The 14,847-nt window shown below is 39.8% G+C and overlaps 3 protein-coding genes across 4 annotated transcripts; 2 read left to right on the top strand and 1 right to left on the bottom strand.

The window, feature by feature from the left end:
- Positions 1-201: 201 nt before the first annotated feature.
- On the top strand, positions 202-2,234 carry LOC101311125 (cyclic pyranopterin monophosphate synthase accessory protein, mitochondrial-like). Of its 2 annotated transcripts, none has more exons than XM_004306615.1 (3): positions 202-470; positions 1,278-1,397; positions 1,542-2,234. In XM_004306615.1, exons 2-3 carry the CDS (start codon positions 1,290-1,292, stop codon positions 2,133-2,135), a joined length of 702 nt encoding a protein of 233 aa, XP_004306663.1. In that variant the 5' UTR covers positions 202-470; positions 1,278-1,289; the 3' UTR covers positions 2,136-2,234. The 2 variants fall into 2 exon arrangements, with proteins under 2 accessions (XP_004306663.1, XP_004306662.1); XM_004306614.1 differs by lacking the exon at positions 202-470 and adding an exon at positions 804-1,073.
- A 3,183-nt stretch (positions 2,235-5,417) lies between these two features.
- On the top strand, positions 5,418-7,091 carry LOC101311608 (protein ASPARTIC PROTEASE IN GUARD CELL 1-like). Its single transcript, XM_004306616.1, has one exon. It carries the CDS (start codon positions 5,418-5,420, stop codon positions 6,819-6,821), a length of 1,404 nt encoding a protein of 467 aa, XP_004306664.1. The 3' UTR covers positions 6,822-7,091.
- Positions 7,092-11,581: 4,490 nt separating this feature from the next.
- Positions 11,582-12,099, bottom strand: LOC101294221. The gene is made up of 2 exons (XM_004308259.1): positions 11,904-12,099; positions 11,582-11,784 (listed from the first exon to the last, which is right to left on the bottom strand). The coding sequence occupies exons 1-2, from the start codon at positions 12,097-12,099 to the stop codon at positions 11,582-11,584; spliced, it is 399 nt and encodes a 132-aa protein (XP_004308307.1).
- Positions 12,100-14,847: the final 2,748 nt, after the last annotated feature.

Raw genomic sequence — 14,847 nt, forward strand, 5'->3', positions numbered from 1 at the left:
TACTGGTTAAGTGCATATTTGGAAGGTTGAATTTGTTGCCTTTTAAATTCTCATTTTTATTTTGTTGCCTACTTCATTGTTATGGTAATCGGGTATATGACATAGCAGTGAAAATAAAAAGCGATCCCCAATCTTTGGTCAAGATTAAGAAACAAGCAAGTCTATTATCCATTTATCGGGTAAAATCAATGATTAGAGGAATATGGTGCGTTTAATGCTCTCGATTCATTCTCAAACTTTAAATTGATAGCCACGCATGAAATCGAGTGTTTTTAGTAGTCATTTTTTTGATCAGCTAATCTGGCTTTGGTGGATGAATCCGAAGATGGAGTTTCCCAACTACGATTGAGCAGGTCAATTAGTGGAAAGTTGAAACGAAGTGAAAGTGTCAAGAACTCAAGGAGAGCAGTCTTGTCTCTCCCAAGTCCGAACTCCCCAAAGATCATATAATTTTTGCAATACACTCACAGGTGATCATTTAAAAGTTCTTTTCCTTGAGAATATAGTTACCCTGAGATTTCAAACTTTGCAAGTCATAGATGCTCACATGACTCTCTGATGCATTTTTAATCTACCTGCGCCTTGTTATGAATCAAGCCTTTGGATAGAGTTACGTTGTGAAAGTGTTGGCCAAGCCACACCTCTGATAGCTACCTGTAAATCACATAAAAATTTAAGAGAAACAGTAATTTGAGAGATTTCAATTGGAACAACTTCCAAATCACATACAGAATAAGTGGGTTTATGCATACAAGTGAAAATGAAACAGATATAATCATATACATCTGATGGCCGTATCTACTGATTAACTACGAATTATCAAATGGTGACATATTGTTCAAATATCACGTCAGAAAGCGATCTGCCAATCAACCAATCCTTTTTTCTTATTTCTTTTTTTTTTGGAGTCAATTGATGTCTGTGTAAGAAACTAATGAGAGCACCCTAGTGCCTAAAGTGTGCGCTGACTCTAACTAACTTACCAGCACAGAGTCCCCAGGCTTGATTGCAGGTTCAACACTATCTCGACCAACGTAACTATATCCAAAGGCTTGATTCATAACAAAGTGCAGGTAGATTAAATATGCATCAGAGTCATGTGAGCATCTATGACTTGCAAAGTTTGAAATCTCAGGGTAACTATATTCTCTGATAACTATACCCTGAGATTTCAAACTTTACCCAATGAGCTGAACCTGTTCGTTAAAATGCCCCACTCAGAATTGGGTTTGATTATTTATGCACTTAACTCACTCATTTGTTCTTGTTTAAGTCAGATTTTGGTGAACATGTTTCTTCGGCGAATGGCGGTTTCGCTTTCTCACTCCAGAAGGTTTCTTAGCAGTAGCAGCAACAGCAGCATTGACATTGCGAAAGCAATTGATGAGCTTAACAAGGTAAAGGGTTGTCTTATTCAGTGCGAGCTAAAGTGTTTGTCTCTAGATGTTTCAAAGTTGATTAGTGTGCAGTATCTGATGTTTTGAAGAAAATTGAATGTTGCAAGTTAGTTTGATATACTAATGGAACTTCTGGTTATTCAGGAAATGGAAGCAGTGTTTGGTGAACCTCCAGCAGATAGCGGGCTTGCCAGTTCTGCAAGAAATGATGTTATGGCTCAAGAACCCGAGTTAGTATCACGAGAAAAAGGAGAAGACATGCATGGCCTAACCCACATTGGCGCTACGGGGGAGGCTCAGATGGTGGATGTTTCTCCAAAACCAAGTACCAAGAGAACTGCCGTTTCTAGTTGCAAGGTACTTCTTGGCAAGCAGGTGTTTGATTTGGTGTTAGCCAACCAGATGGCTAAGGGAGATGTGCTTAGTGTGGCCAAGATTGCTGGAATAAATGGAGCAAAGCACACAAGCAATCTCATCCCGCTATGCCACAACATACCTCTGACCCATGTCCGCGTTGATCTGACACTAAATCCCAAGGATTTCAGTGTGGATATCGAAGCAGAAGCTAGTTCAACCGGGAAAACTGGGGTTGAAATGGAAGCCATGACAGCTGCAAGTGTTGCTGGCCTAACCGTCTATGATATGTGCAAAGCTGCTTCGAAGTATATACAGATCACTGATATAAGACTTGAGAGTAAGGCTGGTGGGAAGAGTGGAGACTGGCACAGGGAGGAGTAAGTAATGGAGTTCAATATAGTGCAAGATGCTCTCATTGTCTGCATGTAAGTGCATCGGTGCCGATCGCATTGTAATGATGAAAGATCGGATATGTCATTTAAAAAAGATGTTACCGACTAGAATGATCCTAGATGGCTTCTGTTATGTTTCTTTATTTCTTTTGTGGGTGGTGACTGGTTAGTAACCAAATCCTTCTTGCAGTATCATTTTTCTTAAACATCCTATCAATATTGAGTAAACTCATTGTGGGATTACCTTAAACAAAGCAAGTTAGCATATTTGAGTTAACTTGTTAGAAAGCTCAAAGCTGATCTCATTGGGTTATGCAGCAGATCGATCTTTTTTTGCCTAACTTTGAAGTCTATAATGCTTTATTGAGTCCCTGCTAAGCTTTAGTGCTCTTTCCACTGCTCTTCTTGTCCTTCTTTGCTTTAGTGTTTGCCCCCACTAAGCTTCAATTATAAGGGAGTAGGGTAAACGCCATGGTCCTGAACTCTGAAGCCTAACTCAACTTTGTCTGGGATTTTCATGTCTGTCCTTTATTCCTCTACCTGTTCTTTCACACTGTTTGTTTTGGAAATCATTTTCTTAAATGATAAATCAGACAGTAATTTCAGGATGCTAAATTTGTACTCATGAGTATTAACAAGAACTAAGGTAACATAAGAGAGGCTGAGGCTAATACAAGTGTTTGTGGATTGTGGTTAACACCTGTAACTTGAGGGAAGTATAGTCATGTCCAATATGCATTATTGAGGCACTATTGGTTGGTGACCATTTTTAGTGCAGTTCAACCTTTTTGTTTCACTGTGTAGCTAATCTTAACTTGTAGTTACCCATCTCTTTCATTATCAAGATGTTGTGGAAAATGCTACTACTGTAACACATGCTAATGGTACCCACAACCGTTTACTCATATTCCTTGTAGCCTTGAGCCTAATGCCTCCATCCCCATCATCTAGTGAATGATCCAAACCTGCCTCTATCTAGAGAGGGAGCACATACAAGTTAGTTAGCCATTTCCTAGGGCTACAATACTTACCCTTGTCGATACAAATTTGTACGTGTGGTTCCTTTCGTTCTAAATCAATCGATTTCTCTTCACTTACTTGATGATATACAGGAAATATAACTCCACTTCAAGCCATTTTTTCGTCGCATATGAACTCAATCTGCAGTAAAATTGCATCAGTAGGGTAAAGAAGACAAGGATATATAGAACTTTTAGAACACAGATAGAAGGCAATCTGCTATGCATATGAAAATTAGAAGAAAGATAATTGAAGAGACATATAGTCACGGGGAAATAGCACCATTGTTACAGGTTGTGAAGAAGCATGGACTACATGAAATATCTTAAGATTCACCTCTAATTCTCTGTCTTTCTTTATATATAGCCCATGACAAATGACTACATGGGAATTTCATGCTTTGCTTAAAGTCAAGAACCAAAGTGTATAGTGGTAATTTGAATCAAGTATGGGACAGCAGAATTGTTGGAAATGATTGAATGATGCAACATGAGACTCATGAGTCATGACCAACCACAATAAATCTTGCCGAGATTGCTGCAATTTGGTCATCACTATCTACTCCAGCATGCTTCTTTGTTTATACATTTTCTTTTCTTCTGTTACTGTACACACTTGATGATTTTGATTATCATATGCAATGTTGAAGTGAACCTCCTGCTTATGCTTATAATTGCTTAATTTTTTTAGGTTTTCAAGAGACTATAATTCCCGACTATAAATCAGGTTTAGATTGTGTAGATTTTGATTTGATTTTCAAATATAGGATTTGAAAGTTACAGTCACAATATCACATATATCAAGTAGACACGATGAGCAATCTACCATCGTTATTAGTTTGAGAGATGAAATTGTTATAAAACAAGTCAAGTAACAAGAGTCTAGTTTTCGCATCTAGTCTATGTTGAACACAAAAAATCAACAAAGTTTTCACCTCATGGATTGCAGAATTAGTGTTGTTATTTACCATCCATGGGGAAGGATTTGAACTTTGAAGCATCAAGTCAACCAATTACGTGAGAATGTGAATGCATTGTTAATGATGCAGCATCAATCTGATGCAAATTTCCAACCCTTTTTTCAGTTTTTATTGTTCTTCCCTTTCTTTTACAATTCAGGTTGATATCGATTAGATCTGGGGTTGAATACAATGGTCAATCACTAATTTCCCATATAAGACAAGAAACTCAAAAAGCTCAACAAAATTTCATTTTAAATACAGATTCTACAGTATATTGCTGCACTTCTAAGTAAACAAATTGACCTAATAATCTAGGGGACACATTTTTACTAATAAAAGAAGATTACAAGTGCCTCTCATTATAAATCTTTTGTATACTTTGTTTTCAAGATTACAGTACCACTAGGGCTTTAAGTAAGATTGTGAACAAATATTCCTAGGATTAGCAACTGTGGTCCTAATGGTCAATTCACTTGATAGATTTAAAATCATACAATTTTACTTCACTACAATTTCTCATACTGATCTTTTCTTTTTGCCTCCTCAACCTGCCAAACTTATTAATGGAAAACACCCAACTTTCACCAACACAAGCAATATAACTAAGGATACCTGTCTACTCCCACTTTAAACTCACGGACATTTCTATAAATTTCAACGCATTTCTTGGTCAAATTTTCCAATGCAAGTTAACCTCAAATAAAGAGAAATATTTATAAGGGCATTGGTTCCGCATAAATTACAATGTAAAAGATTTTTACCATGTTTTCTTAATTTCATACATATCAAATCACTCGAAGAGACAGAGAATCATACAATACAAAATGAACAGAAAATCAAAACAATTAAAATTAAAATAAAAATATCCAATTCTCATTCAACATTAGTATATTTTAACATAATAATGATTTGTTACACCGCAGCACGTATATTTGTCTGTACAGATTTACAGTATAATTTGTATAATCTCATCTATAAAAAGAGTATTTCTAAAATTCTGCTGACTATATTTCTAATTTAAGAAAGTACTAAATTCTTTTTTTAAATTTCTGTTTTTTTTCTTTCTTTTTGAGATATTTATATATTTTGTGTCATATATCTCCTAGATAACATAATGAAAAACCTGACATCGTCACCCCCACCAAAAAACTGCTCACTTCACTCTCTGAACCGCCTTTTCCAGATTTCACACTCTCCACTCCCTCACTCCCTCACTCCATTTTTATTTAAACTCACTCTCTCTCGCACTTCTTCTCCCCCATATCCCCTCTTCCCCACCACCCAAACAAAATGGAGAAGAAGACCACCCATCTCTTCTTTTTCACTCTCCTCCTCTCCCTCTCCCTCTGCTCCGCCCTTGACCACCAGACCCTCCTCCTCTCCCCCCTCCCCTCCGCCCCCTCTCTCTCCCAACCCGAATCCTTCTCCGAAACAACATCCGAACCCGACTCCGACCCATCCTCCCTCTCCCTCCCTCTCCACCACCTCGACGCCCTCTCCTCCGACCAAACCCCCTCCCAACTCTTCCACCTCCGCCTCCGCCGCGACTCCCTCCGCTTCAACTCCCTCACCTCCCTCGCCTACAACCGCACCCGACCCGGCCCATCCTCCGGCTTCAGCTCCTCCATCGTCTCCGGCCTCTCCCAAGGAAGCGGCGAATACTTCACCCGCATCGGCGTCGGCTCTCCCCCCAAATACCTCTACATGGTCCTCGACACCGGCTCCGACGTCGTCTGGCTCCAATGCGCCCCTTGTAAACGCTGCTACTCCCAAACCGACCTGGTTTTCGACCCGAGAAAATCCTCCTCCTACTCCTCCCTCCCTTGCTCCTCCCCTCTCTGCCGCCGCCTCGACTCCCCCGGCTGCAGCTCAAAGTCCAAAACCTGCCTCTACCAAGTCTCCTACGGCGACGGCTCCTTCACCTTCGGCGACTTCTCCACCGAAACCCTCACCTTCCGCCGCTCCAAAGTCCCCAAAGTCGCCCTCGGCTGCGGCCACGACAACGAAGGCCTCTTCGTCGGCGCCGCCGGCCTCCTCGGCCTCGGCCGCGGCAAGCTCTCCTTTCCTACCCAGACCGGCTCACGCTTCAACTCCAAATTCTCCTACTGCCTCGTCGACCGCTCCGCCTCCTCCAAACCCTCCTCCGTCGTCTTCGGCGACTCCGCCGTCTCCCGCACCGCCCGCTTCACTCCTCTCGTCCCAAACCCTAAGCTCGACACTTTCTACTACATCGAGCTCCTCGGTATCAGCGTCGGCGGGACACGTGTCCGGGGAATCACGGCCTCGCTGTTTAAACTCGACCCTTCCGGAAACGGCGGCGTCATTATCGACTCGGGTACGTCCGTCACCCGGTTGACCCGATCCGCTTACATCTCATTAAGAGACGCTTTCCGGGCGGGTGCCCGATCTCTAAAACGGGCGCCCGAGTTTTCGCTCTTCGACACTTGCTTTGATCTATCTGGGAAGACGGAGGTGAAGGTTCCGACGGTGGTGCTGCATTTCCGCGGCGCTGACGTGTCGCTTCCGGCGACGAACTACCTGATTCCGGTGGATAGCAGCGGCACGTTCTGCTTTGCTTTTGCGGGTACGACGGGCGGGTTGTCCATAATCGGGAATATCCAGCAGCAAGGGTTTCGGGTGGTTTATGACTTGGCGGGTAAGCGGGTCGGGTTTGCTCCACGTGGGTGCGCTTAAGTTTTGGTAGTTGTGTACTACAGTGTGTAATGGGAAACAGGAAAGCCTCTTTCCTTGACTTGTCTCTATTTTATTTTTTCTCTTTTTCTTTTTTAAGATGAGAAATCAAAAGAGGAGAATAGAAGAAAATTATTTCTTGCATCAAGGTGTAGGAATGCTGATTACTTGCAAGGTTAGGGACGATGTTATCTTGAATTGTAATGTGTTAACTTGATATATATTGTTGATGTTTTTACGATTTTATATGATTGTCTAATGTAGCTTGATTTTCATATGTAACATTTATTTACACTGCGAAGGTGCATGTTCATCTCTATAATCTTAAATTGTTAGATAATTGGGAAACAATGTATATAATTTCTATGGGTGAGTGTTATGTCTTAGATTAATGCTAAGTGAATCATCGTAGCTTGGCTTATCACTTAGATTTCACCTTATTTGGGCGGTAGATTTAGAACGGTCACATCCTCTTATGTTGCAGATATGATGATGTTACGACTTGCATGTTAACAAATAGCAATGCTAATACGAGCGCTATATTGTAACGGGGTCTCTCGTAATGTAACGGGGTCTCCTGTAATCATCGTAATCATCGATCACGTAACGGGATCGTGAGTAATGTGATGGGATACCGAAGAGGACCTAAAATGGGGATAAACAAACAGTGAGAGGCACTAGGGTGAGGACCCAAATGGGGCAAATACAAACAGTGAGGGGCACTGGAGTGAAGATTTTTATTTGGAGAATGACAATACACCTCGCAGTCAGGTCTGAGGCTCTGAGCTTTGGAGACGAATTTTCGAATGAGGGCACGTACATATATGGGGTCATGTACTCGGGAGACAAAACATGGTGTCATTTTCACAATGATACTGATGAGTTGCAAACTTTCTCAGTACACGATCACGTACGTACGTTTGGCTTTGTCTCTTATTGTGCCCTGAAAAAGTGAGAAAAATTTGTCGAATTAAGCTAGAGGTTGCGGAAGGAAAGTGCAAAGCAACTCTCTGTTGCGCTCTTTGGTCTTTGCTAGCTAGCTGTAAAAAGTAAAGGTTAAAGTTGTTTGAAAACCAACCACTTAGCAAACGTAAAGGTTAAAATTATGGAATGGAGGACATTGCAACATGGGTTGTCACCACTTCCATTATAAGATAATGACACTACAATGATATGAGTGAACAATATTGGAAACTTCGACCCAAAAAAAAAATGTTGGAAACTGTAACCAAAAATGGGTTGGTTTTGATGCCTTGCAGGTAGTTTTTTTTTTTTTTTTTTTTTTGTAGGATGATGCCTTACTAGCTAAGGTGGGCAAATTGGTTCATAGATACAATGATCGACCATCGATTATGTATAGAGGCGTGTGATGGTGGATCCATAAACATTTCAGCAATCCTATTGTTGTTTTATGAACAATGGAGTAAAATAAACCAAGTGTTCAATTAAAACAAGACATAAGAATGTCAGTTTGGTACATCACAATGTTAAGTGACTATGATGTGCATGATCTTTCATTTGTGGCTATACACTATTGATATCTCAAGGGTTGTCACACGGCTATGACTGCTGATAAATGATCGACGAATGGTTACACATGTTTGAGCAACTATCGATCTTTAACATTTTATGCAGGTAAACGGTAGAACTTTCGTATACAGGAATGGATTCTCGTCTAAGCCTCAAAATCAGGAGTGATCGACAACGATCGACTTATCTGGTGTCAAATTCGACTCCGGCACCACTTAAGACTAGATGAATGTGCGCAGGCACATGCTTAATGTCTTAGTTTTGTTTCATTACTATATAAGTATATATCATCATGTTACATGGCCGATGTTCAGAGATTTGGAACAATGGTGAATTTTCTATATATATGTTGGAGACCCAGATGACAATTAGCGTCATCATTTTGTTCTGGGATATTGTTTATGGAATATAGACAAACTAGGAAGAGAGAAATAGAGCAACGAAGGAACCTACATCCTTATATCCTGTGTCGCCAGACACGTGTGCCAATGGTCCTCCATGTGCAAAGCTAGAGAAAGCATGATCCGATCGATCTTCTGTATGAGTCAACCAAGTATGCTACTGCGCAACAACATTCGTTGTTTCATACTCACACTAACCGATATTTTGGACTTTCGATCTTAGATCCATATTTTGACCGTTCAGTTTATATATATTTATGAGTAGATCATTTTTCTTAATTTTTATATTGAAAATTGTTAGGTATTCATAAGTGTGATTTATCAATTATGGACTTGAACGATTAATATTTGACAGATTTGATTCATCCATTAATTTGATCTAGTTTGTTATATTAACGACCACCAATTTGGCTGAAAATTTGTAGAAATGATCTACTCATATAAACAAAAAAACTAGGGGTGGGCATGAGACGGGATGGGACGGGATTGAGGTCATCCCACGTCCCGTCCCGGTTGTTACACATGGGACGGGATCGGGACGGGCCTTACATTTTTTAGACTCGATCCCGCCGGGCCTAATCCCGGATGGGACGGGACGGGATCGGGATGGGACGGGCCCAATCCCGGCCATCCTGCATCAGTTTCTTTTCTTCTAGAAATCGTACAGTTACATTTGAAATTTCATCTAGGTGTCTTCATAAGATTTGTAGTAGACATCTTAATGTCCATTCCAGAATTTGAATCACTTGAAAATGATTTTCTCAATTAAGTTATGATTTTTTTAAGTTTAGGGTCTACATCTATAAATTCTGCACGTCAATTCTGTGATTCTGAACCAGTTGGCTTCTTTTCAAAAACTGTACAAATTGGTTGGTTATGTGAGTTTAGTGTTCTCATGAAAGTTACAGAAGACATCCTAAAGATTATTTGAGAGTTGGAATCTCTCAAAAATAAGTTTCCTACCTAACCTTACGTTAGTGGTACGTTTTCGGAAACGGTTACGACCGGGTACCGAAGGCCCCGGAAACCGTACCCCTAACGTCCCGACTCCCTTCGTCCATCAGTTTCGTTTTCTTTTCTTGGAATTCATACCGTTGCATTTGAAATTTCATCTTGGTGTCTTCTATAAGATTTGTAGTAGACATCTTAAGGTTCATTCCAGAATTTGAATCACGTGAAAACTATTTTTCTAGATTAAGTTATGGTTTCTTAAAGTTAAGGGTCTATATCAGTAAATTCTGAGATTTGAACCAGTTGGCTTCTTTTCGAAAACTGTACAAATTGGTTCGTTATATGAGTTTAGTGTCTTCATGAAAGTTATAGATGACATCTTAAAGATCATTTGAGAGTTGGGATCTCTCAAAAATAATTTTTCTACAATTAGTTATGAATTTTAAAAGTTAGACGGGACGGGACGGGCCTGACGGGACTCAAAATTTTAATCCCGCGTCCCGTCCCATTGTTTCTCTAATGGGACGGGACGGGACGGGACCGGTGTTTTTAGTTTCAAATCCCGTCGGGATCGAGACGGGACCGGGATCGGGACGGAACCGGGATTTACGAGATTTGTGCCCAGCCCTACAAAAAACTGAACGGATGAGATGTCAAAATGTGATCGAAAAATGAGTCTTTTAAACCATAAACCGAAAAGTCTCAACTTAATAGTCCTCATTAGAAAGGCTCCCTGCAAAATTATGGACCATTTATATTCTTATCATATGATTCTTTGTAGACAGCAATGCCATATTTATCTGCTAGATTACTTAGGCCATCTCCAACTGGGAGGGGCTAAAATAGCCCATGAAAATCACCATGTGCATGAATAGTAGGGGCTAAAAATTTGATCATCTCCAACCTTTAGGGTTATAAGCTTACGTTCCATGTTGTTTTGCTCATTATGGTTCCCACAAACAAATAGCCCAAGGCTTATACAAAGGGCCAAATATAGCCCCCCAAACCTTTCTTTTTATTTAGCTTAACCTTGAGTTGGAGATGAAATTTGTGACTTTTGAGGCTATATCCACCCCTTAACCCAGGGTTGGAGATGACCTTAATGTTCTATTTGATTCATTGAGTACAATATATTCATACGAAAAAACTTGTAAGTGGAATGAAAAATACAAACAAGAGCCGCTAGATTACTTCATGTTCTTTTTAATCCATTGAGTAATGAGTATCATATATTCATACAGAAAAACTTACAAGCGAAATGAAAAATACAAACATGAGCCACTAATTAACTGCTGCAGCCAGAAAATTCATATTTGTAAGTTAAATGTTACAGACATGATGATGTGCATGAATCGAATAACCTAACTAAAACCGATAATTCGGGCCTTATTCTACTCTAATTCCTAAACTCTAAATGCAAGGCCGGCCTAGCTTCGGCGTACAGTTGTACAGACAATGGAGATGGTGAAGATATATCATCTTCAAGACGGGATCAATTAGTTATTATTAATTAATTAGTATGCAATGCATGACCAAAGTTTGTTGTTCTTGTTCATACTAATCAAATCGTCCGGCTCACTGCAATAAGTCTAGGACTTTAAACCTTTACCCAGTTTACCAACAGGAAATCTATATATAGTAGATCGATGATGGAACACGGTAGCTTTGGTAGCTCCCGTTGGTAGACGGGTGTTACTTCTATGGCAGATTAATGCAACCAGATTATACCAAACTTATTTGTTCTCATTGATGTGTTGATTATTAGGGCTAGCTGCAATTTAAATGAAAAGAACAGTATCCCAAATACATTCTTTCTCCCCAAGCTCAGTGCAGGATTTGTTGGAGAAGATAGAGATTTGCTATCCATTTCTTGACATATGTTTAGTGCACAACCACATAGAACTTCATGTGATGGCTCGCGCATGCGAACAAAGCAAAGAAATAATAGATCCCAGGGGTTGGCAACACTAATTCGTCCCGGCCGGAATCATAAGTACCCAAGTTCTGATCGGTAGAACATGCATCAAACAATTCACCACTGCCTGCTACGACAACGTCATATATATCCTGATCGTAGTGGAAAACTAAACAGAAAAACACAAAAACATTATGTAATTTAATCGTTACTCATAAATTGCAGAAAAAAAAAATCGATCCAGGGTAGATTATACTGCTCTATATGTAGAAAATACTAAATACTGACATAGAGTATCTCCAGTCTGGAAAGAATAGCCATCAGCCCAACCCTGGTAATCGTAATGTTCACTGTTCGAGCCAGTGTCCTCTCCCACACCAGCTACAATATTATCCGCCAACACTACCATGCTGGCCGGCCGGAAAACCAAAACAGCTATAACTATCACGGCAAATGCAGCAGTAATATTGTTGTATCCGGCCATGTTATATATAATCCGAGCTCCTCGGTAAATCAAGCTAAAGATTGATATATTCGATCTTTGACGAATGCATAAAAATTATTTATAGGTCTTTCTTGGCCGACGGCATATATGCATGTATGTATGGAACCGCGGGATAATTCATTCTTGTAAATATTACAAGATTACAGATGTCCATGGCCAGCAAAATTAATTAAGAAATGCACCTAATATAGAAGCATGCATATATGATCGGCATTGGGGGGTTACAGACAATAAGATATGGTAAAAATATATCATCTTCTTGATTGGATTGGATTACTTAGTTATTACTAGTATAAGGATGTAAACTATGCATGATCTTATCTCCACCGGCAAAGCTAGCTCAAGTTCAATATTATTGTTCTAGTTCTTACTAATGGAAGGTCCGGGCTCACTGACCGGTAAGTCCAGTACTGTACTTCAAACCCTAACCGAATCTGCCGACGGACAATGACATATGGTAAAAATATAGGGTGATGCTATTAACTCACCATATTTTTTTATTTGCACACATGTGTTTTCCTATCACAACAATTTTGATTGTATTTACACAATTACCCTTTAAAATTGTTTTATGTTTGGCTCACATCATAAAAGGGGTGTGTGAATAGTCAAATAAGATGTGTTAATAGTATTCACACATCTCATGTGTTTTCCTATCACAACAAATTTGATTGTATTTACACCATTACCCTTTAAAGTTGTTTTATGATTGACTCACATCATGAAGAGGGTGTGTGACTAGTAAAATAAGATGTGTTAATAGCACCGGCCAAAATACATCATCCTCATGTTTGAATTACTTGGTTATTATTTACTAGTATAAGGTTGTACACTATGCATGATCTTGTCTCACTGGCAAAGCTAACTCCAGTTCAATATTGTTCTAGTTCTTACCAAATCAAGGTCCGACTCACCGGCCGGTAAGTCTAGAGTACTTCTAACCAGCATTCACCCATAATTACAGTAAGGGCATCTTTACTAACCTGGAATGAAATCGAGAGTGGTGTAATTGATTCCGAAATTGGTGAATTTCGGCGTTTACTAACATGTCAAGGTATTGGAATGGATGTGGGTCCCACTTACTTATCAGGAATCAATTCCTGACGAAACTCCTTATTCAATACCCAAAAGGAGGAGATAGGTATCAAAATCAAGATAATTGAATCAATTTTTTTCTCCCTAAAATATCCTCACATAATTATAATATTTCTAAATTACCCAACCCTAAAATATATATTATATTTTAGGGGAATTTTAAATTCATTTCTTGTAGGGGTATTTTAGTAATCAAACTACTTTTAATTCTGATTCCATATGGTAAGTAAACAACATCAATCGTAATTAGTTTCATTTATGTTTTGATTCCTTATGATAAGTAAAAACAGTAGTGTCAGGACCCACCCCGAATTTCACCCTGAAACCCGAAATAAATCCTGCGGGAACCACCTCCAAGGAAAGTTTACAGAAAATTCGGCATAACCTCCTTTGGAAATGGACAACCCTTCCTAATAATACCTGCAAACACTTCTGAAAATCCAAATCCCAAATCAAACAATTCATTGGCTCAGAGCAACTCTAAAAGGAACAAAAGAAATAGAAAAACAAATAAGTGGAAGCTATAATACGAACTATGCCTCGACTCCAAGTACGCCCGACCTCAACTAAGCTAACCTGCAAGCTGGGCATTTTTAAAACGAAAAGCCCAGGGGAAAACATTTGAAACCGTTAGAGTGAGTGGACAAAACTAAATTCAATAAAAATATTTACGCATTCCCATTTAGTTTCCATAGAAATTATGATGCATGCAACAAGCTCAAAAGCTCTCAACTCATAAACTGACAATAACACGACTAGCTCCGGCTAGTCTCCAAAACTTTATAAAATAGAGTTTCTCAGGCTAAAATATATGTATGTATTTACACACGTCCATACTCCCTATATAAATTCATGAGTCTATATAGGGCTACTGCGCTCGCGTCCAACGCTCACGTCACGTCTTAATGCGGTGCTATACTACGCCATTAAGGTGGACAGACGGGTGTATAAATATGTGTTCATACCCCCTATATGAATTAAGCACTCATATAGGGCTACTACGCTCACGTCCAACGCTCACGTCACATCATAATGCGGCTATATGCTACGCTATTAAGGTGGACAGACACATATGGCTAGCTAACATTTATACACATACTCTCCTCATCAATATATAATTATATTCACCGAAAATCCCATTTTCGGTAACTCTTCAAAAGAAATAAAATCGTCAAAATAAAATGACGTCAAATGCTCCAACAAAATAAATTGCTCAAAAATCAATCATTGCATGCATATTATTTAAAACAAAAGTCCACTCACAGTATCAGGCCCAGACCTTAGCCTTCCAGTGCTCGCAATACTCCTCGAGCGCTGCCTCCAACTAATCACACTCTCTAGCCAATCTCACGTCTTCTTGGCTCTTTGCCGGATCTGCTGTTTCGTCGAAACCCTCATTGGATTCCGGTGACCTGCCGGAATAGTTCGCCGGATTCCGGCGACTTACCGGAATTTGGCCATAGCCTCCCCATAAATTCTTCAGTCCGCTAAAAACCCAAACCCAGAAATTCCTCCTTGTCGGAGACCGACCTGCAATCCTCCGTCTCTCTCTGTCCCGACCCGAATAAACTCCATCCGCAACCAAACTCCACTCACCTCCTACACTCAGTTGTTGGGTCCGCCAGGAAGCAA

This window comes from Fragaria vesca, linkage group LG7 (genome assembly GCF_000184155.1).
Source record: "Fragaria vesca subsp. vesca linkage group LG7, FraVesHawaii_1.0, whole genome shotgun sequence".
Taxonomy (NCBI): domain Eukaryota; kingdom Viridiplantae; phylum Streptophyta; class Magnoliopsida; order Rosales; family Rosaceae; genus Fragaria; species Fragaria vesca.

Excerpts from the sequence above, each read along its gene's own strand:
- LOC101311608 (XM_004306616.1), top strand. The coding sequence starts at position 5,418 with ATGGAGAAGAAGACCACCCATCTCTTCTTTTTCACTCTCCTCCTCTCC.
- LOC101311125 (XM_004306615.1), top strand. The coding sequence starts at position 1,290 with ATGTTTCTTCGGCGAATGGCGGTTTCGCTTTCTCACTCCAGAAGGTTT. Across the intron at positions 1,398-1,541 it reads CAATTGATGAGCTTAACAAG|GAAATGGAAGCAGTGTTTGG; the intron begins GTAAAGGGTTGT and ends CTGGTTATTCAG.
- LOC101294221 (XM_004308259.1), bottom strand. The coding sequence starts at position 12,099 with ATGGCCGGATACAACAATATTACTGCTGCATTTGCCGTGATAGTTATA. Across the intron at positions 11,785-11,903 it reads CCAGACTGGAGATACTCTAT|TTTTCCACTACGATCAGGAT; the intron begins GTCAGTATTTAG and ends TTTTCTGTTTAG.